Source organism: Sinohyriopsis cumingii, chromosome 15, assembly GCF_028554795.1.
Source record: "Sinohyriopsis cumingii isolate HCF-2022 chromosome 15, ASM2855479v2, whole genome shotgun sequence".
Classification (NCBI taxonomy): Eukaryota; Metazoa; Mollusca; class Bivalvia; order Unionida; family Unionidae; genus Sinohyriopsis; species Sinohyriopsis cumingii.
The window spans coordinates 119,584,935-119,610,010 of NC_142975.1; the positions used below are offsets into that span (position 1 = coordinate 119,584,935).

General features: G+C 38.3%; 1 protein-coding gene across 3 annotated transcripts in view; it reads right to left on the bottom strand.

Annotated features, from left to right (window-relative positions):
* Positions 1-509: 509 nt before the first annotated feature.
* Positions 510-25,076, bottom strand: part of LOC149782592 (uncharacterized) — a 43,755-nt gene continuing 19,188 nt past the window's right edge. For all 3 annotated transcript variants that reach the window (XM_089934063.1, XM_089934062.1, XM_089934061.1), the window contains 6 exons: positions 23,020-23,247; positions 19,149-19,465; positions 6,443-6,661; positions 5,141-5,300; positions 4,277-4,533; positions 510-1,163 (listed from right to left, as the gene is read on the bottom strand). In XM_089934063.1, the coding sequence (XP_089790189.1) occupies positions 798-1,163; positions 4,277-4,533; positions 5,141-5,300; positions 6,443-6,661; positions 19,149-19,465; positions 23,020-23,247 (1,547 nt within the window). In that variant the 3' untranslated portion in view covers positions 510-797. The remainder of the gene's footprint in view (positions 1,164-4,276; positions 4,534-5,140; positions 5,301-6,442; positions 6,662-19,148; positions 19,466-23,019; positions 23,248-25,076) is intronic.

The following is a 25,076-nucleotide window of genomic DNA, read 5'->3' on the forward strand; positions in this document are numbered from 1 at the left end:
ATCAAGCCTGTTTGCTTAAATTTTAACAACCAATCAGACAAACATCAGAGACACAAGTTTTGTTTCCCAGTGGAAATACCAATTTCCTGAAGTCAAATCCAAATAAATATGTTGCTTTCAAGTGATCATTTTCCTAAATGATAATCTACAATCATGGACAAAATTTAGCTATGTAATATGTTATTTACAAGTGATCATTACAATCTAAAATCTACAATCATTGACAAAAGATTAATACACATTATATATATATATATATATATATATATATATATATATATATATATATATATATATATATATATATATATATATATATATATATATATATATATATATTTATATATATATATATATATGTATGTATTTGAACCCGATTTAATACCACTGTGCTTTATATATATATATATATATATATATATATATATATATATATATATATATATATATATATATATATATATATATATATATATATGTCAATTGTCAACTATATATAACAATTGAATGCCCATTTCTCTGCGAAACGCAGCCATTAAAAACGCACTGGAATCACCTACTTATAACTTCACACAAAAGTGCAAACTTTAAAAACTTTGGATTTCCAACTGTTTTAACATCACTTTCCATAAGGTCAATATGACGCTAAATTTGTCATGAAAGAATTCACAAGAATATACTTGTGAAACAGATAAAGAATATGACGAATGTTTAAAAGAATGCGAGATACGACACATGCAATATCAAACATTGTCTATTTCTGACCTGTTCTGAATGAACTTCCGTTGTGACAGAATCTAAGTTTTCCAACCAAATAAAACCGCACCATACAAAACTGATAAACCAGCATCCAATGGTATAATCACCCTCAGCCCCATCTTGTCTTGGAACTTACATCGGATGACTTCTTGCACAAATACGGACTCAGAGAAACCGCCAACCATAAGTATCATGGAAACACCAGGGGTTCTTTCAAGTGCCTCCTCTATATGGTCGACGATCTTTTCTGTTACCTGCCGAAACATGTCCCGAACCAGTTCCGCATCCAGACGCATTCTGTCACTGACAAACTTAATTCTGTTCTTGTAATCAGATTTTTCTACACATTCGTTGAATGTATAACCTGTCATCTCTTTGCATAGGTCCAGTAGGTGGACTGGTAACTGGAAGACAAAAAGATTTCAAAAATACAAGAACACTTCACCTGTAAGTAGCACTACAAAGCTAGTACTTACAGCAAGCAATATGACGCTGTGGTTTTAGATTTATGTTTTCTAGCGTTTTATACATTGATGTGAGATAGCTAAATAAGACCAACTTATTCTAACACGGATAAAAATTCAAGAATGCTCTTTTATATCATTTTTACGTACATATGAAGTGAGGATTATGCTCAAGAGAATTTGGGTGCTTGAGAAATACTTTAAAATTGAACCCGATTTAATACCACTGTGCTTTGTGGATACAAGTTCCATAAAGTACACACACGGATAAAAATGCTATATATTTTAAATTCAGAGAGATCATATAGTCTGGATATACAGGCAAGTTTAGTTAATGACTTCTGTATACAAGGCACAATTTCTATATACTACGTGTGTATCTTTTATTAAAAGTAATTCGTCTCTGTACTAATCTGCATACCAATATAAAAGTATCAATACTGCAGAAACAGTATTCTCAATGGTAACATTTAAAACATTGGTGGAATTTTATTTTTTAATGTGAATTACCTATTTTAAAAGAATGATAAGAAATTTAGTTGAATATAATTTTCTTTAGTACCAGTCTTTTTTACAACACTTAGAACATGCATGGTCTACAGCAGTAGAAAATCACGTTTTGGGGATTTTCTTTAGTTTTGTGTAATTATGTATGTCTCAAATTTATTTTTACAGTTAATGTCTTATATATTAAGTAGGAAGAACAGCTAATTACATACATAATGCATGCCCATTTTCTACCAATAATCGTGACTTTAGACATAGAAACCTGCCAATGGCATGACAAGGTGTGGAGCTCAAACATCCATTATGACTGCTACTGCAGTCATCTTGAACATTTTGTTATCGCCACTGCTACTGCATTCATCTTGAACATTTTGTTATCGCCACTGCTACTGTAGTGATATTGAACATTTTGTTATCGCCACTGCTACTGAATAGAAAGTGATTTTCACAAGAATTTAGTTTGTTTTCCAAAGTAGATCTATGTTGCCTAATTGTTCCTAAAATAATGGTGCCGATCTGAAAATCTTGCTAACGCAACATCTGAACAGGGGGTAGCGGGTGACCGAATGGTTTAAGGCGGTTCTTACTTGTATGAAAGGAAGAGGGATGCACTGCCAAGGAGTTATGAATGACCTTCTCTCCCTTTAGGACGGCAGACTTGTTCAACTCGCCATGCCTCTCCAGTTTCAATGTCTCAAGTACGATTCTGGAAAATACTTATAATACGGTGGTGCATGGCTGCATAAGCTTCTTGGGCTGCCCATGGGTCTATCATGGGTTGACGCCTTTGCTATGGTATAGCAAAACATTTATAGGTGTCCAACGCGGCATCTCTGCGGAAGTGGCGTAGCTCCTCCGACAACGCCACGATCATACATAACGCGTGTCTGCATATCTTAGCCATGGCCTCCAACAATCATTAAAGGGCAAGAGCAGATAACGAATCTTCCTTGAGAAGAATATATCACCATAAGACTGGAGAAAATCGTTGAGAACGGACCTGACTGTTCTCGATGCCCTGTACCCGGTGTTTGAAGATTGGTGCCCAGTGATCTGACCAGTGTCCGGTGTTGATGAACACTATCTTACACTCTGCCTTGTGGCATGTGCTCAGTACCCGGTGCCCAGTGACGAGTATAGGTGCCACGTGACTGGTCGACAAACTGTCTGCTAATGTCAATGGCGATCTAAATCAATGGGAAGGACTAGACAGTCGCATTACCCTCTTGGCTTTGTGTTATCCATACACTGAACTCGGTTACCTGGAGTGTGTTGACTACACATGTGGAGAGGGGAGCAGTTATACTCCATACATATTATTGTAGTGGTTCTCAAATAAAACTAAGAACATTTCCAATTTTCATGTTAATAAATTTAAAATTCATTAATTTTCAATTTGTTTCCTGCTTTTTAACAGCAATGGCTATCAGGATCAATGACAGGTGACCCGGATTATCAGCAGCTTTTATTGATTAAAGCTTACACAGGCACGACAAAGGGTTATTTGAGCTGATTTGTTAAGAGTTTCATTTTAAGCAGCATTATCTTTTGGACAAATTGTTATCTGTCATTACATACCTAATCATTATCGAACTTCTTGAAATGTACATTTTCTAGTTCTAATTACATATAAGTATGAAATGTTGACTGGCAATTACAAAGCTTATATGAGTTTTCACATCCAGTAAATAAAATATGACTTTCTAATAGTAAAGGCTATTGTTTTTGTTTGACGGAGTATCTCAGTCTTAAACTCATAAGCGTCATTATTTTCTGAACTACTCTTCCATTAAAATATTTTTTTGAATCTTGAAATGGCATGATGTGATCCGGGAACGCACGCTTAAATCTTTCGTGGGACTATTCGAGTCGTGGGACTATTTGAGTCGAGAGACTATTCGAGTCATACTATTTACTGTAGATTCTCACTTTACCGATATATTTTATTTAATTAGAGTGGTTGATCTGAGTCAATATTTTAGAGTATGTCTATTATCTACGCTAGATTCTGTAGTTTGTATGATATACGCTAGATTATGTGGTTTGTATGATATACGCTAGATTCTGTAGTTTGTATGATATACGCTAGATTCTGTAGTTTGTATGATATACGCTAGATTATGTGGTTTGTATGATATGCGCTTGATTCTGTGGTTTGTGTGATATACGCTAGATTATGTGGTTTGTATGATATGCGCTTGATTCTGTGGTTTGTGTGATATACGCTAGATTATGTGGTTTGTATGATATGCGCTTGATTCTGTGGTTTGTGTGATATACGCTAGATTCTGTTGTTTGTGCGAGATATCAATGAACTTTATTTTTATGAAAATAATGTTTCACACATCTATTGTGATAAGTTACTAATTCCCATGCAGACACTTTGAACGTGTTTACTATTGATAAAATATAATTTCAATTTAGAAGTATTATCTCAGCATTATTTTTGAAACTTTTATATAACTGACCTAACATGAAACCTATATAGTAGATAAAGGGTATAATGCAGAAAACATATAATTAGAAATCCTAAGTAAAGTATTTACCTTGATGCTGAGCATGTCAGTGGTGCTTGCAGTCAGGTTTCTTTTAGCAATTTCAAAATTCTTGACGAAATCCAGGTAGTCATAATTATAGTCATTCTGAAAGGCCGTCATCACAGGTTTGCTGACCAAGTTCACTATAAGTTTTAAGAAAGCATCATCAACGTCAGTCCCTCCCCACTGACAGTAGCTTGCCTTAGCGATCTCCTTCACTTTACCATCCGCAAGCTTTTCATGCACAGAAAAATCCGTGGTGCTACCTGCGATATCAAATATTATATCAATAGTCAAGTTAGCATACCTTACATTAAATGGATTCTTCTTTGTTTAAAGTTGATGTTTCCATACCCGAAGTTCAAGAACATTTGCATTAAAGAATAAGCAGCTTCAATAGTCACTATCCGTTACATTCAGTGAATACTGCGTCTCGTGATGCACATGGTTGTCATTGCTGATCAAGACGCTTCCTTAAAAAGTCGTAGATTATCACATATTACATTCGACTACGTTGCACGTTTTGTTCCAAATTTTGCGATACTAGACTCTTTCAATAATGCTTGAACAAAAGTATCTTAGTAAACTCTATAGCATTCATTTTTCAAGAAGAATGATGGTATTTGAATACAAAAGGCTAAACAAATGTCATCTCTTTTACTTTTCTCTAAATCTCAAAATATAACTTATTATCTGAAAAATCATTTTGGAAATTATAACGGAAGATTTATTATTGAAACTGACCCTGCAAAATGTAACATTTGCGATGAATTCTCTGCGCAACGAAAGAAAATTCTTATTATTGTCTACTGGAAATTATTAAATAAACGTAGACTTGAAAACAGATATGAACATAATAAACCACTCCTCTACCTCCAAGGTCCAAAATCATGTACTTTGTGCCGGTTGGTGAAGCGCCAAAATGCACTTGTTCCGTTGGAGTGAAACATTTGTTTGGCGGGAGATTTTGAAAATAGAGAGAAACTGCCTCCGACTCCATGGCGATGTCAAGTTTGCCAGCCGTAATGCCTGCCTGATTAAGAACACAGTTTTAGTATTTCATTCTCGAATCTATAACATAACCTATCGTTGGTTAAGTTAACCTAGTGTGAGGATAAAGTGGTTGTTTTGAAATAAGGTTTGATTATGATGTAATGCCCTGAGATACAGAACGGAAAAAGTCACTTTTTTACAAGACTTATCCGAATTAGGAATTCCAGTTCAAGATCATCCATTGTAAATAATAACAAGTTATATGTTGTTTCATTCAATTTGGTTGCAGTAATTATGTCAAACGTACCAAGATATACAGTATAGTTCATGCTACCACTTCTGCGCTCACAACAAGCAGACTTTTCTCATCTTAGAAATGAAGAGTCAAACCATATTAAAAGAGTAAAGATATTTAAACATCATTCAGATCTAATAACCATCATTAACATTCTATCCATCCATCCATCCATCCATCCATCCATCCATACATACATACATACATACATACATTCATCCATTCATCCATCCATCCATCCATCCATCCATACATACATCCATACATCCATCCATATATACATACATACATACAGACAGACAGACAGACAGACAGACAGATAGATAGACAGACAGACAGACAGACATTTACGGGATTGATGTAATTAATTTTATCACTGAAGCTTCCCGTAAATTATGACGACAAAAATAGCTTCGAGTAGAAATCAACAGTGTGTGCTTTCTTTATGTATATCCTAAGGCTTCATAAATAATTTTAGATGAGATTCAAATTGTGAAATTGTTGCGAGTGTACCAATGATTTTTAATGGACAACGTGGATGATGAAAGTGATGGATTCATCTATCACCACAATTATCCATGTTGTTCCTTATAATATGATAAAGGTCACTACATAAGGAAATCGTGACAATGTCGTACTAGTTGGTGGATAGTATTTGACTTGTGCCTACCATTCTAAACAACTTTGGTAAATGTGATCTGATGCAATCAATTTTAAATTTTGCTTTAAACTATTTTTAAATGTTTTCAGTAATAGGTTCGGGATGTGACGAACCTTTCACACCAAAATATACCCAAACTGTTTTATATACACAGTCACAGACCTTTACGCTAGTGATTCCAACATATACAAATATAGTTTAAAAGTCAAAACTCGTGACTAAACACCTGTTCTGCTGCCTTTCTGATGAACTGTTTGGAGGAGTCATTCCAGATGGCGGAAACGGTAAGGATCCAGTGGATATCATCATTTCTGTGCAGCATTTCCTGTTTCTCAGTCCGTTTGGTCAGGTCTTTCATTAAACACTGTATATATAAAGAGAAAACCTGCAGGGCCAGCATCTTCTTCCCGGTCTCGTCTGCAAGCTGTGAGTCTATCTTCAAACACTGGGCAGAGAATTATAAACAATATAATACAATGGTCATGATGAACATTTTCATAATTTTTGGAGTTATGCCTTTACACTTTGTAAATGGTAAATTCGGTGTATATTCCCTTTCTGTTTACAGAAAGTTTGGCTTTTAAAAAAGGAAGCTCTTAGTTTGTGTGCGATGACCTTCTTCCTCAACGTTTTAATAATGCAATTATACAAGTTAACGCGTAACATTTCATATATATCTGCATTTCTTTGTATGGAACTTACACTTCAAGAAAAAGAAATTCTTGCCTTTCCTTGAAAATGATGTTATGAGAAACATGTAATATTACATCACGGTGGGATATATGATGTTTTGGAACTTAATTTTTGCATAACATCAGGGCTTTTGTGCTAGAACCTGGATTATTTTGAGCATAACATCAGGGCCTTTGTGCTAGAACCTGGACATTTTGTTTTCTGCTGCCTAATTTGCTAAGATATTCATTAACAGCCTGTGCTTTTTAATTGTTTCTTTCATGAAACCTTGCATGTGGACTTTTAACACCATCAGTAGTTAAGTGGGATACTATAGGGACAATGGGACTTAGCATTAAAAAGACCCCTGGGATACTTTAGGGACAATGGAAATTTAACATGGAGAAAAATCGTGGGTCACTTTAGGGACAATGGGAATTTAACATAGAGTTTGGGTCTGTCTAGGGACAAGGGAAATTAACATGGGAATAGAGTTTGGGTTTGTCTAGAGACAAGGGGAATTGAATATGGGATTTTTTTTTTTTTTTTTTTTTTTTTTTTTTTTTAAAGTTTTTTTTTAAATTTAAATTTAAATTTAAATTTAGAAAAGGGGTAGGCAATGGAAAGGCTATCTCTTTTCGAGAAATATGGCTGGCCCTGAAAAGGGCCTTTGGGTTTTCTTCTGCTTCTAGTTTCTTCTTTTTCTCCACCAAGTTCTTATTTTATCTCCAACACTCTTTCTCTTCTTTTCTTTCTTTTTTTTTCTCCTGCTCTTCTTTCTTCTCTTCCACCTCTTCTTTCTTCCTCTTCTCATTTTCTTCTTCTTTTTCAATCTTTTCGTTCCATTTGCTTATTCTTATTCTTTCCTCTTCATCCTCCTTCTCCTCCTTTATCTCTTTCATGACACCACTAATCTTGTCCTTTACCTTTTTTAAGTTATTAATTTCCATCTTTACACGATGGGGACTATAGGAATAATGGTCTTCAACCAGTCTTATCAACATCTGCTCCATCATTCCTAAGTTGTCTAAAACGTCTTGTAATGTTTGTATTTTGTCCATTTGGTTAGAAGCCATCTTCTTTTTTTATTCTTTGCAGAATGGTTTGAACGACGAATACTGTGGGTTCTTATACTTAAAGCGCGTACGTGAAGGAAAACATCCCCCTAAAACGTAAAATTAATCTTACCTAGATCATGACCAAACAACGCGCGGACGTGAAGGAAAACATCCCCTACTTTTTCATTTCATATAATAAAACCCAAACTATACTCTCCACATACGCTAAGAAACAATAAACAAAATCCATAATCTACTATCCACACAATCGTACGTGAGCGGGTACAAACACAAACACACAAACACAAACACACAAACACAAATACACAAACACATACGCTAAGAAACAATAAACAAATCCATAATCTACTATCCACACATTCGTACGTGAGCGGGTACAAACACAAACACACAAACACAAACACACAAACACATACGCTAAGAAACGATAAACAAATCCATAATCTACTATCCACACAATCGTACGTGAGCGGGTACAAACACAAACACACAAACACAAACACACAAACACATACCCTCACACTATCTTAAAAAAGAGTTAGTGTTTATATTCACACTACTCTACCTACACATTGGCAAATTGATGGTTATTTCTTTTCTAGAGTATTGGGTAGCCCTGAAAAGGGCTGTTTTTTTTTTTAGAACTTCATGGACACCTGGTTAATGGTGGCACCTTCCAGGCCTGGCGCCACATACACATCTTATCCCCCAGTTACTTTTTACTTTTTTGGGGGAGAGAGCAGAGGCAGGATATGTCGCTTCAGAATCCCAATTTTCGCTCTCTGGGATTCTGAAATTTATTCTTCTTCTCTTCTTTTCCTTCTCCTCCTCCTCTTCTTTGTTTCTTCTCTCCTCCTCTTTGTATCTTCTTTCCTCTTCTTCTTCTTCTTTATATCTTCTCTCCTCCTCTTCTTTTTTCTTCTTTCCTCCTCCTCTCTTATCCTTCCCTCCTCCACAATGGCTTCCGCGGCCAGTTCATTCAACAGGCGCCTGGCATATTCCAGATGCACATGAAGTTCCAACAGTTTAGACAGTCTCGTGTTCATTTTTGGTGTTGATCAATCAACAACGGTAGCTAGACTGCCCAGCGAGTTTCAATTTATAGTGAAAGCGCGGACGTGAAGGAAAACATCCCCCCTAAAAAAAAACATAAAATTGATGTTACCTACATCATGACCAAAAACAACAACGCGCAGACCTAAAAGAAACACTCACTCACTTTTTTATGCTACCCATCACTATTTTAAAATTTTTTATAAATCACTTCAATAGACTATCCACATACGCAAAGCAATCCAATCTAACTCCAAATATACACCTCAAACACCAAAAAAAACATGATTTTAATCTACTATTCATACCAACTTACTTAAGCACTTACTAACACACAAACACATACCCTCACATTTTTTAAAAAAGAGTTAGTGTTTATTTTCACACTACTCTACCTACACACATTGGCAAATCGATCGTTATTTCTTTTCTAGAGTATTGGGGTAGCCCTGAAAAGGGCTGTTTTTTTTGTTTGCTATGGCATTCTTTTTTAGTTTCTAAGAATGCGATGTCCTCTGAGGATAGACTTTCTGGCGATAGGTCTGCTTCTTCGGAAAGAAAAGAAGAACTCTTTGGTGTCGATACGGCAATCGACAAAGCCTCTGTCAGGTTCAGGTTGCTGCTGCTGCTGCTGTTGTTGCTGCTGTTGCTGCTGTCTCTGAAGTCTATACTTCTCTGTCCATTCTTCTTTCTCCCTGTTCATTTCTTCTCTGAAGAGCTCTTCTATCAGGTCTTCAGTGATTTTTAACATTCTCACATTCTCTATTTCTTCTGGCTTCGGTATCAGACTGTGTCTGACCCTATGCAAATTCACGTAGGCTTCGTTGAGTTTAGCTAGTTTGGAGCACATCTTCTTAGGAGGATGAGTCGACAATGGATGGTTAGACTGGAAACAACCCGGTTCTTAAAGTCAAAGCGCGGACGTGAAGGAAAACATCCCCCACACGGTTTTTCAGTCGCAACGTTTAGTGAGTGTCATGAGAGGGATAGTAAGAAATGAAAGAGCATCAATCCAACATTCTTATAGCTAAACAAAAGACAAAGGCATTTTTTTTCAAAACACAACATTTTTTATTCAAAAATCACTTAACACTAAACAACAACTCTAACATTTTTAACAATAATCCAACAATATAACATCAAACAATTTTTTCAAAACACAACATTTTTTATTCAAAAATCACTTAACACTAAACAACAACTCTAACATTTTTTAACAACAATGCAACACTAAACGTTTCTCCACTAGGTAAAGAGGGATAACAGTCTTCCATGGTTTCTAGTAATCTAGGATGACTTCTCTCAAACTGTTGATTTCTATGGTATTATCGAATTCTGCATACAGGATGACGTTCACCGTTTCATCAGGGACTCGGTCTTTAAACTGAATTTCCACACGAATCTGGCCGGATTTTATAGGGTGGAAATGTCCCTCGTCGCTGCCTTGGTCTGGAGTGAAATCAAAAGCCCACAAAGCGTAGCCTCCTGCATAATCCTCGTACGTAATACCGTGACTGGTATTGGTTCCTAACTGTCCGGTGGCTTCGTACAGGGACAAGTACGATCTCAAGTAATTCTTCTTGGTAAAGTCAGGTTCGAAAGGTCGGGTACACAAGGTCTTGCCATCGCGACTGACTTCGATTTTGGACACGCCAAAGTGTTGAAAGTAGAAAGGATTTTTTTCGGCAGCTCCGTTGAAGGCTGTATTCTCGACGATACCAACGATCAAACGTTTGGGTAACTGTCCTTGGAACAGATGATCTTCGATCATGGATCGCTGTCCCTTGGGAATGGTGAAGGTTTTCACTTCCACGCGTCGTATGGGATACTTGGCGGTCGTTCTGCTCAACGTCTGACTGATGTCGTTTCCCACTTTAGGTAACACTTCCACACGGCGTACGTAGAGTCTGGCTTCTAGGATTTTGGTTTTGTAACCGTCACTATCAGCCATCAAATGGAAAGCGGCACTGCTACGATTCAGTCTCAGGCGGACATCCACCCCGTTCAGCAAATACTTTTCTTGCAACCACATGTCCAAATGCAAACGATCCATCAGTTCTAAACTTGTGTCGGCTCCCGTGATTCTCTTTCTTCGTTCTACAAATCCATCATTGTTGTCTTTCTTTTCATCAGTTTCCAATATTTCAAACTTGGTAGGTTCGTCAGCTTCCCATACCACACAGGCATTGAGATGAGTGTTCTTGGCATCTATTCCGTACGTCAAGAGATTTTCCAGGTAGGCACGATAAGGGTAAGTATCCATGCTGCTACTGACCAGTTTGTTATTCAAGTACAAGTCCACTCCACTGAACAAGGAATGCATGAAATTGTTGACGGGAGCTACTGCTTCATCGTCTATAGCACCTCCAGTCTTATCTAGAATTTCGACTTTCAGGTACAAGTAACTGCTATTCAGATCGATGTAATCTTCGGGCTGTCCTTTGATTTCAAACTCGATGGGAGCGGAATCGGTCAGTGAGGAGACGGGGTGAAATTCCACCCACTGGGATTCTTGCATCGTCATCATGGTAGGGGGCATGGCAAACAGATCCAGTTCCGTCTTGGAACAAGCGTAAGATTCTCGGTGCATCATTTTTTTGTCTCTTTTCTCAATAATCGAAAACGTCTAAGTCTCGAACGGTTCTTCTTTTCTTGGCCTTTCTCGCTTGAAGCCTGGTGAAAGGGTGTTTTCTTCGTCGTCTCTTTCTGCCTTGTCCTTGCTGAATGCCTGACTCGGTAGCGTGCAGGGCATTTATAGGTGTTTCTCGTTGGCCTAAAATGTCTTTGCCCGTTTGCAGCAAGACATTTTTGCCTGCCCTCATGAAGGCTTCTTTAGGGTTTTGTTTGTCGATGATGACATTTTGGAGAAATTCTTTGCCTTGCGTCAGTGCCGCATCTTTCAAGGCGTGCAATCCGCGTGTCACCATCGGTTTCAACACTGGGGCCACCGAACGAAAGGCCGATTTTAACATGTCTCCTAAGCCGTGTCCTCGCTGTCGAGCAACCCCTCGGTACACTGGATACATGACTTAAGAGTCGTGAGAGAACCGTTTTCGAAAATGGAGTTTCACCGTGACTTTTCCTTTGGTGAATGGAATATTTTGTCCCAAATCTCCTTTTATAGCAATGTTGACCGTGTCCAAATACGACTTGCTGACCGGCAAATAGTGAGGATGGACAAATTCGCGGTGGACGTGGTAAGTGTTTCCACCTTCCTCGTCAGCGTTCGTGGCAGAATCCACTTTGAAAGGAATGACACGCAGTAACGGCACAGAGGTGTGTCCCACCACGTTGTACTCCACCACATCGGAATACACGAACATCAAATTCAGTCCTTGGTTCAGTTCTACCGGGGCACGAAATAACTTGCTAAAAGACTCGTTGTCGTAAACGATGGGTAATTCGTTTTTCTTGATCATGGTCTTTCTCATGTCCATGTCTCCGCCCAACATGTCAAACAATTCAGGACAAAATAAAATGGACAGGATTTTACTTCGTTCAAATTTCATCAAGAAGCGACGAGCTGCTTTGTGGTACTCCATGGTGACATTTTTGTTGACATGCTCCAAAGCTTTCAGAAACACGACATTAAACCTGGAGGTTATGGTGCTGACCAAATGTTGACCACTAAAATAATAGCCTGGGGGAATGAACAAGTGATAGGTGGTGTACTTTTGTGTACGGGTTTTCTTGTCATATTTGACATTGCTATCCATCCACTGTTGCAATTCTTCGTCATGAACTTCCACATCAAAAAAATTTTGATTGGGAAGGACATTGAGGACTTGGGTCGGGTGAATCATTTCTACTAAAGCCACTTCCCAATGGGCTTCGTGATCTAACTGGATTGAGTAATTTGGCCGTGTAACAGCACAACGTGTTCTTGGGAAACACCTCCATGGAACTGTCACTGGGTAAAGTTAAGCAAAATTGGTTTTGGTGACTCATAATTCCAGAGTTCTGGAACGCCACACGCCTATTTACTCGTCGATTTGAAACCTACGACTCCCGAGGATTTGCGATTTCGTACCCACTTGTTTCACCACTGGTGCCAAGACGGAGGGCCTGTCCTGTACACGTCTCCGTCCTCGACTTCATTTCACTCAAATCCTCTCGAACGACGTCCACGTGTTTCATGTATTTGGTTTTGTCGTGAATCATCTGGAAGTAGCGGGAAGGTTCTGTCAAATATTCCGTCTTGGGTAAACACGGTCGTTGTGCCATTTTACCCCACAAGCAATTTAACATCACTTTGGCAAACGATCGCCTACCTTCGTTTTTTTCGATGTGGTCTAAGGAGATGCCTTCTTGTGCGTAGTATTTCTCTTTGAATTGTATTTGGTCTTCGGGAGTGTGACACCAGGAAGGATAGCCGCTGGCTTCTTGTTTCAGTTTCAAAAAGGCATCCACGTAGTCAGCGAAAATGCCTTTCGGAGTAGGGTCACCCTTGTGGTACTGTTGTGTCTTGGGAAAGTGGCAAATTTCGTACACTTCTAACAGTTGGTATCCCATGTCCAGAGCTTTGAACAATTCCACGCTGACCCAGGTTCCCGTCAAGGCACGTTCTTCCTGGCTGTGATGGCAAGGTTGGTCCTGGTTGCACGTTTCAGCACAAGTACGGCACAAGGGAAACATCAGTTTGCCTTGACAATGGTGAGGTAAGACGGGATGGTATAGGTTCGTGGGAGGCAAAACTTTACACTTGATCAAGCCTTCGTATTGTCGAATGTTTTTCAGGTCGATGTGTTCCGTGAACAATTGCGGGTGCCCTACAGGAAAGCGACAATATTTGCACACGTAGGGATACAGCGAACACACGTCCAAGTATTTGATTTCTTCTCCTTTCTCTTCGTCGGCTTGGTACAGCAAACAGGTGGCATTGGTCCTTCCTCCGTACAAACTATCCCTCGGGTTCGGCGGGTCCATGAACTGGTAACTTTCCACGAGGCGTTTAAACTCGGGATCGGTTTTCAAACGGTGATCGTACTCGTGTTCCCACATTTCCACCACTTGGTATCCTTGCTGTTCTAACTTTAGGTGTCGCTGACAAGTGTCCTGGTACAAGTCTTCCATGGTTCGTTGCAAAAACTGATTTTTAGTGCCACGGTCAGGGTAACAGACGGGACATCCGTGAAATAAGCAACCGTTAAACTCGTACACGATCTTGGGGTTTTCTAAGTCCCAGCCATCTACTGAATACGTTCCGATGGTCTTTTCGCCTCCTCCGTTGAGGGCATGCTGAATCCACTTGTCTTCCTTGTCGCACAAGTAATGTAACCAACGTAGGGCTTTGACCGAGTATTGACGCTTGACATAGTGGGTCGTTTGAGGACTGATGACAGCCACGGTGTTTTCAGGCATGAATCGTTGGCGGTACACTAAGGAACACGCTTTGGCAATGATGCAAGCTTCTTTCAAAGGATCGACCCCTCCGTGTTCCATGAACAGTTCTCGAAATTTTCCACAGCAACGTCGTAAAATGTCCACGTCGGAACGACAATACTTTAACATTTCTTCCTGAAAGTCGAAAGGGTCCGAGGCGTGAGCCTGGTACCAAGCGTAGAAAGCTTCTCGTTGTTCGGTACGTATGTTGTCGGGGTCGTAATAGTGAGCCTCAGGCAAATGGGGTAGAACAGCATGTTGATTGGCTTCCGTATTGAAAAAGTGTGGAAAGTACCCTTTAGCCATTTCTGTCATTCCAAACGTTTTAGGCATTCGGCTCAAAGGCATGGCCAAGTAACTCATCGAATCTTTAAACTGTACTTGTCCCACTTGCATGAAAATGATTTTGGCTCCGTTCAAAATCACTTTAGGACGTTCGGTGCCATGTTCCGTATAGTACCTCAAAAGAAACTGTCCATCGTATCCGGAGAAATTGTGAGCCATCACCGTGGCATGACGATGACAATCTCCGTAACGTTCGATGTCCTCTTGGCTCCACGTCTTGTCGATGGGGTCTAAGACCCATTGGGCAAAATCGGCTAACGTGTTTGGTCCCCGAAAGATTTTTTCACGCCCTCCAGGAATCTTGCTGCAGTGAGGGCAATGACTGAAGATAGGTTCTTGAATGCACTTCTCGCACGCTCGATGAGCCACGCAGAAATTAGGGATGTGAATGCCAGTCTCTTGCATGCATTCGAAATCGAAAAAGATGAAATTGCCTTTCTTCTTGTGACCGTCCTCTTTCTCTGGTGGGGGTTGGTATTTTTGCACGTAGCATTCGTGTTCCAAGTCCACGATGTGGTGACAAATGTGACATTTTTTCTTTCCTCGACATACGTGTGCCTTGGCATTGTTGGTAAGTATGCCTTGTCCACAGGTAGGGCACAATCTCAAGAGTTGACAAGCACATTTCTGCTGTGAACCTTGCGTCTTCAGATGTTGCTGGTAACAGGCAGGGCTGACAAACGTACGCAGACAAGTTGAACAAGGCACTGGTTCTTCGCTCAGACAGGGTGGAGAGGCCAAACATCCTGGACATTTCAATCCACAATGCTTGTGTTGCTCTCGATTGTTATAACCATAATCACATTTCTCACAATAATAACCGTATCCCAGGAATCCAGTGATACTGGTAATGGTATCGAAATGGTCATCGTGATGATAGACATGAATGTATTTTCCGTCCTTAAAGTCTTGGCCTCGAAACAACAGAGACCCGCGCATTTCTTGAGGGTGCACTTTCAAGGTGTAGCGTGGAGCTAGGGCATCTTGCAATTTTTGCATCTCAGGAATGCCACAGGGTGTGTCTTTGGACAGGCCAGCTTGTTGCAACAGGAGTTCTGCTTCGTTTCGTTGTTTGGTTCGGTTCGATTTTCGAATGTTCTCCCAGGTTCTTTTCCATTCTACCGTGTCGTTCTTGTTGGCATAGGTTCGTCCCACCACGATGGCACGGGCTAAGCACATCTGGTCTTGAGGGTTGTTAATTCGGACAAGACTACGCTTAATGTTGCGAAGGTCGTCCACCAATAACATCTTTTTGCGTCCTGTCCCTTGAGGAAGAGAGACGTGAGCCATTTTCAGTGTGGTTTTACCATCGGTGATGTCAAACTGGTCATTAGATTGTTGTACGTGTTGAATCTTGTCCATGACTTTGGAAGGGGTTAGTTCTGCAGGTCTGCTAAACTCGATCCAAACAGGGGATTTCAAACCGTCGTGATCTATGGATAGTGTCAAGCGATCGTCTTCTTTGGGTTGACATTGTCGCTTGAGTGAGGTGAGCAAAGAATCCTACATCTCGGTGATAAACCCTTCTGCTTTCTCCAAGGGTACGTCGGCCTTGAAATCTTTAAACTTCACCGTGTAGGTGTAAGCCGTGGTTCTAAATTTTCTAGAGGAGCGCTTTTCAGTCTCTCGAATGGAATAGTAGTTTTCAGGGTTGACTAAGGGTGGTGAACTTGGTTTAGAGGGTTCGGATTCTGGTTCACTCATGTCCTCTTCAAAATCACTGGCATGGATTTGTGCCAAGATTTCAGCCCTGGTACGAGGCGATAGATCACGTTTCTGCCTCTTACTTTCTTCTTCTTCTTTCTTCTCGAATGAATGGGATCGTTTCATCTTGAGTGCAAAACGTCAAATGACTCAAGTTTAAACACCACAGACTAATTTATAGTCTTGGCAAACCAGCGTGTATAAAAAGGGTGTGTGTCTTGTCCTTTCACTATTCATTTCACTCTCAAGCTGAGCACAACGATGGAAGAGACTACCCAGATGGAACGTTTCGTCAGAGCTTTGCGAGGGGTCATTAGAAAATTCTCTTCAGACCAGCCGACGGACTACTCTGCTTCCTTTCGAGATAAAAGTCAAGATACTTGCTATATCTGTCAGAAGAAAGGGCATTGGTCTTCAGAGTGTCCAGACCGTCAAAAAAGAACAAAAACAGGGACTAAAAGAGACAAAAGTCAAGATACCTGTTATTATTGTAAAGAAAAAGGACATTGGTCTCCAGATTGCCCAAAAAAGAAACAAGAGGAGTCAGAAGAAAAGAAGGATTCTTCAAAAGAAGAGAGAGATACTTCGGAAGAAGAGAGGGATTCTTCAGAGGAAGAAGAGGAAGAAAGAAGACAATTCTATTTAAAAGAAGCAAAGAAACAGGAGAAGAAAAGAAGAAGGGAAGAAAATGAGGTAAAAACGGTGAAGAAATTCAAAAAACAGAGAGACTAAACAAGGAGAAAGAAGAAGTCAATGAACTTTTAATTAAAGTGTTCTGTAGTGAATTGTGAATTGGATTGTAAAAAAATGGATAAAAGAATACATGAATGATATAAGGTAAGTGTCTTTGAGTTTTGATTTTAAAATAAGAAGCTACACTCACGCACTCATACACAGACACGTACTATAAGGGTAAAATGGGTGGGGTTTATTTTTGAGTTATTGGCAAATTGAAATTGTATTTCTTTTCGAGAAATGTGGGTGGCCCTGAAAAGGGCCTTTTTATTTTGGTGTAGGGGTGAGTTTAACCAATCAACTTTAACTGCCTTAAGCCTTTGCCACGGCCAAGGCCTACTTCTGATGATTGGGTTGAAATCACTAAGGGTGGTAGGACAGGCTTAGTCACAGGGTTGGCGTGTTTAGCTCGGGAAGGTCGTATTCTCTTCGGTCGTGATAAAGAAGTCTGATACATTTGTTTCAGACTTCTTAACTCCGCTAAAATGTCCAACAGTACCGTAGCCGTTTGATTTTCACCCTCTTGTTTCTTTGCTGCTACTTCTTCTTGCTGTTGTTGCTGTTGTTTTTTTCTTACCTCTTCTTGTTGCTGTTGCTGTTGCTGTAGGAGAAAAGCTTGTTCCGCTTCCTTTTGTCGTTGCATAAATTTCTCCAATTCTTCTTTCTGTCTCTGTCTAAAATTCTCCACTTGCGGTAATGAAGAAGGTAACGAAGGTTCCGGAACAAATTCTTGCGAGGTAAGAAAATCCACAAAATCCCAGTGTACCTCTTCTGAAAGTAAGTCCGGGTTCCCTTGGGCAGTCTCCCCTGCTGGTGCACCCCAATGGATCGTTTTCTGAGTTTCCGTCATGTTGAATCACTGTCGCATAGATTGACTGTACACAAGCGCTAACGAATCTATATAGACCACGTGACGTCACAGACTGCTCTCTTCGGATTGGATGCGAGCTGACTGAATTTTGTAACGCGTGTTCGGATTGGTGAATGAATTCAATCCGTTTCAATCCTTCCTGTACCTATAAATAAGCACAGTTCACTGCATTGATTCACCTATTCTCGTCGCTTCAAGATGTGGACCACAGTTGAGTCATCCACCCTTGTGTCTTCCATGATGTTTAGGACGGACATGCTCATGTATGTCAGGTCAAAGTGGACTGTTGTTGATAGGACAGATACTAGTCAATGGATGAGGAGAGTTTACATAGAAAGACAAGGATGTCTCAAGAGGGTACTTGTGTATGGACCGGTAGTTAGAAGGAGTTTAAGAAGAAGAAGAAGAAGATGTGACAGATGCCATCTATGTTAATATTAATATTAACATAAACCCAAAGGCCCTTTTCAGGGCCAGCCATATTTCTCGAAAAGAGATAGCCTTTCCTTTGCCTACCCCTTTTCTAAATTTAAATTTAAATTTAAATTTAAAAAAAAAAACATTTTAAAAAAAAAAAAAAAAAAAATCCCATATTCAATTCCCCTTGTCCCTAGACAAACCCAAACTCTATTCCCATGTTAATTTCCCTTGTCCCTAGACAGACCCAAACTCTATGTTACATTCCCATTGTCCCTAAAGTGACCCACGATTTTTCTCCATGTTAAATTTCCATTGTCCCTAAAGTGTCCCAGGGGTCTTTTTAATGCTAAGTCCCATTGTCCCTATAGTATCCCACTTAACTACTACCATCCAATTAATTTCCTTTCCCTCCCCGCCTTTCGCTCTTCACAAATCATATCTTCCTCCCAGAAGCGTCTGATAGCACACATTTCCTAACATTTGAAAACCTGCTCTATCTTGACTTATTCTCTTTCATAATATTTGCATTTCAGCACCGAGAGTCAATAACATCATAAACCCGATATTTGGTTCTTTTCACTAGCTCAGTTGAAGTTAATGCAGTTTTTTTTTCTCACGAAAACCCTCTTTTAAACTTTATATAAATGCTGCATATTATACTGATCACATACCTTACCGTCTTCTAATTTCATATCGAACCTCCTGAAGAAGTACCATTCTCTATTGGCCTTTATTGCGCAGAGCTTCGCATATTTGTCCACCGCCTCAAATCCAAAGCTGTGGATTTTCTGATCCTTGTCCAGGAGGAGACACGTCGGAATTTTGCAGGAAATAAGTGTTCGTTGCCCGTCATTCCATATCTGCGGCACGGAAATTTTAGTAGGATTTTTTTCGAAGTTGTGGTTGAACTGGAAGGCATACGTAGAAAATGTCCTTCCGATGGCTATGGCCACAACCAGAATGTATCTCTTTCTCTCAAAAGACATTACTAAAGAACAAGAATGAAATTAAGATTCTTACTGTTATTTCCGGTGCGAGTGAACTCAGTTATATAATGTTTACAATGATTCAATATAAATAAATCCAAGCTTTATGTAAACACACATTTACGATAACTACGACATAACTCCTGCGCAAAACTAATAGTTGCACACTCGTCCACTGATGATACGAAGACGATGAAAACCAGGATGGTGATGAAAATACCAGTAATACTAATGCTACTGCTACTACTACTAATAAACGTATGTAAATTATAGCATGAACAAACTCTTCCAACTTTGATTCATTTGAAGCAGGCAACCATTTTGGAATTAGAAATCTCATATTAAGATATTCATACAATGATACATTTTGTTTATTTAAGGTTGTTCTATAGCGATATATATATATATATATATATATATATATATATATATATATATATATATATATATATATATATATATATATATATAAAGATATTCATACAATGATAAATTCTGTTTATTTAAGGTTGTTCTATAGCGATATATATATATATATATATATATATATATATATATATATATATATATATATATATATATATATATATATATATATATAATGTACATATTACGAATATGTCATTGAAGAAATCTTTGAAGGATGTTTCCATACGGACTGAGACGTAGGAGCAACCTGCTCAGGACAGGTACGTATGGCGCTCCTCGATCGAAAAAGGCGCTGAATCTTGCGAGGCCAACAGTACAATATAATATACAATATCATGTACATATGACAAACATGTTCAAACTTTTTATAAAGAAATATTTTTTTGCTTAAGTTCTACTTAGCATGAATGTAACTGAATGCCTTTTTCGCTGTAGTTATTGTCCTTTTTCACAGGGTTTGCTTCAATGCAATGTTGTTGTTTTTTACAGTTATAAAGCCGTTTCCCTTTTCTTATGCTGTATAGTCGCTTTTCGTCTGTCTGCAAAATCGTTTTTGATGCGACTCCGGTTCTGTGAGAATTTAATTAATCTATTAAGTTAACGTGTTTGCTTCTGACTTGGTATACATATGAATCCCCATTAGAAGATGTGTCGTTTACTGTATTTGGCAGTCGTCGTATGAAGGCTTGTCACGTAACTGTTGTTCTCGTCTTCTGTTTTCTGTCACACGTTCCATACTGCTCTACAACTTTATTGCTGTTTGAGATTTTTGGATACAAGTTTGCATCATGACTGAGTTCGACCGACGAGACGACGAATACCACTTAGTCATACAATGTTTTAAGTGATCGATAGGTCAGACGCCGATAGGCGCCTAAAATATGTTGTGGCAGTGTGGACACTGCTTAGTGCTCTTGCAGGTAACAAATAAACATTTTTATAAAAATTAAAGTCTCTAAATATATTGACTACATGTGGACAGGATAATGCTTTTGTTTCCAAATATACCAAATGTTAGACTAGGAATAACAGAAAGACAATGGCATATTAACAAATTACAATATGGTTGACCTAATGACTACAAGAACGGACATGATCACCCTGTTGGAACAAAACCTTTTACCAGATTGGTACTTTGAAAAGGAAAATACCTTTGTCAAAAATAATTGTACAACTGTAAAACTAGTGTGTGGGGGACTAAGATAAATAAATGCAGAATGTTTGGTTCGGAGAAAGAATAAATACACTTCAACTAAAACAAAGCACAAAATAAAATTAAAAGCAAAATTATGTGAGAACAAAAGGTTCGTAACCACGATTACTTAACAGACATTCATATAGGTCGCACTTGTTCGGATCACACTTATTGGACAATGACGACAGTTAGATGTAAAAGGAACAGGCTGAATTGGTGTACTTTTAAATGAAATGGTGATAGACACCCAAGAACGCAAAATCACCCAAAAATTTAATATTATTCACTAACATAATTTCTCCAGTGGAATCACCAAGAGAACCGTGCTGATCGAAAACTACAAAACGCGCGTGTTTGGTTGTTGATGCTATTTGTTGTCTTGACGCGGCAACAACTGTTGGTCTCGGAGTAGCAGGACTCACGATAACAACAACCTTCGTAGGTGCACCAAGTGGAATGTTTGCGGGGCTATATCGATAGTAACCAGTTTTTCTGGTGCTGCAAGCAAATTCATTTTGAAGCGATTACGTTCACAAGTAAGTGTCTATTCAGAAATGGATTCTGTGACACAAATCAGTCTCAACATCAGCAGTCAACTGTAGTTGGTGGCTATCCAGGAAAAAATAATTTGCGCTGAACACCAATCAATTGATTTCCTTATAGAGGTCGTGTATCTACCGCGCTTGTTTACGATTATCTCCTTGCTGCAAGATATATGGTCCAAATCATCAATCTTTTAAGTATGTTGCCGTTTTATCCACACATAGAAAAATATGGTGAGAGATAAAGATGCTTATCAAGAAAGACAAATCCTACGTGAATGCATTCACTGAGCTCCGTAATATTCAATAAACCGCAATTGAGAGGTATTGTTCTAATTTGGTTTAAATAAAAAAGTAGACATCCTTGGGACAAATAGAACATAACTACTAGATGAAACCTACATAAAAAATATTACCTTTCTCATTCCGTTTTAATCACTGTCGGCGATATGACATACTTACACGTTGTTTGGCTAATATGAAATGTAGATGCGGCAATACCTTTGCAACTCAACCATCTTTGTTTTTCATGTAGAAGCCAATGTTAAAACAATCAATTCAGAGATATTTACGTCAAATGTTAATTTAGTCAATTTTGAATTCTTAGCTGTTTTGTTTTATACTTTCATCTGTAAACAAATACGTACTATTGGCCATATCAGCATTGCTTTCCACCTGTAACAATCACGTACTATTGGCCATATCAGCATTACTTTCCACCTGTAACAACTACGTACTATTGGCCGTATCAGCATTACTTTCCACCTGTAACAACTACGTACTATTGGCCATATCAGCATTACTTTCCACTTGTAACAACTACGTAATATAGGCCATATCAGCATTACTTTCCACCTGTAACAACTACGTAATATAGGCCATATCAGCATTACTTTCCACCTGTAACAACTACGTACTATTGGCCATATCAGCATTACTTTTCACCTGTAAGCAAAAGTTATAGCAATACGGTTAAGATACGAACTCTTGCCAGATTTATGTAACTCTTGCATGGCGTTCTATATAATGGTGTTCTGCATTTATTGTTAGTTTTACACCAGATGAAAAAAGCCTTTATATTCTTTTTAGTTTGCATGTTGCTATTTAAATATGCTAAACAAAATGGAATCTGTGCTGAGAATTCATTTTCTTCTTAACTATTGGTTCCATATTAATAGTTCTCGTCCCATTAGAGGAGCTCGGGTGAGTTCACAGAGAAATAAATAGTTTTGAATCTACCATTTGGGTTCATTTAATTCGCATTTCACTTACAACATACAAGTACGGCTGATGCAGTAAATCTAGCAATTACAATACATTATGGGAAAGCATGGAGGAGTGCACTATCTAATGCGTTGATGACATTATATGTAGATGATCTGCGTATTACCAACGGTTGATGTAGTTCCAGTATCACTATTACGGGTTGTTATTTTCGTCCCTACTTTTGTCGCATTCGATATTTCTGATCCTGCTGGTTCTGTTGTTGCTTTTGAGGAGGTGGATATTGTCATATTTATTGTTCCTGTTGTTGTCGTCATTGTACCTGTTTTCATCGGCAATACGCTCGATGGTGGAGTCGATTGATGAGGAGCGGAAATCGTTGTGACTGCTCTAGCTAATAGAAAAGAGTATATAAATATATAACTATGATTATGCAAACCCAGTGTTGTAAAATTGCAGGCACAGAACATGGTAACTTGGACATTTCTTATCAAAAGATAATAAAGAAAGATATCCATTAACCCTAACTAACCCTAACCCTAACCTTAAGCCCTAACCCTAACATTGTACATGGATTAATGTTGTAGTTCAATGACGTTATACTGGAAACGTCTTTGGCGATCTAAGTTGTCTAAATAGTCAATAACCAATCTTAATTTCCATGCATTGATACTCTATTTCAATGAAATTATCCAGAGTTAATTGGTGTACGTCTTGGGGACAAAACAACCCGTCAATGTAAAACTTTCGATCTTAATATCCCGCTGAAAACCAATCAATTAATTGCTTTACTGAGGCCGTATTTGCCGCTCTTATGTACGATTCAATCAATGCAGCAATATATATGCTTGCTTCAAATCGTCAATCTTTCAAATATGTTGCCGTTTTGTACCACACAGAGACTAACAAGATGAGAGATAAACATGCATATCAAGAGAGACTAATCCTACGTACACGCATTCATTGTGCTCAGTAACAGTCAACAAAGTAAAGGAAAAATATATTCAATAAACCGTAAATAACAGCCAAGTTCTGATTAGAAACGTCGGCATTTTGGTGACAAATAGAATTAAACTACTAGATGCAACTACATCAAAAATATTACCTTTCTCGTTCTTTTTTAATCACTGTCGGCGATACAACATAATTTCGCGTTGTTTGCTTAATACGATATGTAAATGCAACATCATCGGCCACATCAACATTAATTTCCAACTGTTAGCAAATGTTATGGCAACAAGATGGAGATAGGAACTCTTCCATGATTTAAGTAGCTCTTATTTGACGTTCTTTATCATACTTTGCCATAGGGTGTAGTTTTAGACTACATCAAAAAAGAACCTTAATAATTTATATTTTCCATGTTACTATTTAAGTAAGCTAATCACAATGGTGTCTGTCCTGATAATTCTTTTTAATGTACTTTGGTTCAATAAAAACAATTCCCATCATGCTGATGGAGATTGGGTGAGTTCAAATATAAATAAATTGTTGATTCTGCCATTAGGGCTGATTTTAATTCCGTTTCAGTTACAACATACAGTACAGCTATCGTAGCAAATCTAGCAATTACAATGCAATACGGAAAAACATGAAAGAGGGAAAATATATACATTAGTGATGACATTTAATCTAGGTGTTTTGCGTATTACTAGCGGTTGACGTAGTTCCAGTATCATTATGGAGGGAAGTTGTTATCGTTCCTACGTTTGTCGCTTTAGATATTTCTGATTATTTATTATTTTCTGTTTCTATTGGTGCTTTTTCGAACGCTGATATTGTTAAAATTAATGTTGCTTTTGTTGTCACTACTGTACCTGTTTTCCTCTTTAATATACAAGATGATGAATTTGATTGTATTGGCGCTAGAATCGTTGTTGCTGCTCTACCCAATATTTAAAAATGTATCTGAATATATAAATATAATGTTGCAAACAATATATCTAACCCAATTCAGTAAAACTGAAATCACAGAAAAAATCCTCTATATAACTATGATTTCAGTTGAAGGGTTTTTATATTTATACAACCATTTCTAGCTTCTATTAATGAAACATTGTTTCTTCTTTTTGCTTTTGTTGAAACTGGGAATTCCACCAAATCCAGTAATGAATGACGGTACGAAAACTAATGAGAAAAACCATGACATTTATTTTATAATTTCCCTTGTAAACAACTATGTAAACTTGGCCATATCAGCACTACTTTCTAACTGTAGGCAAA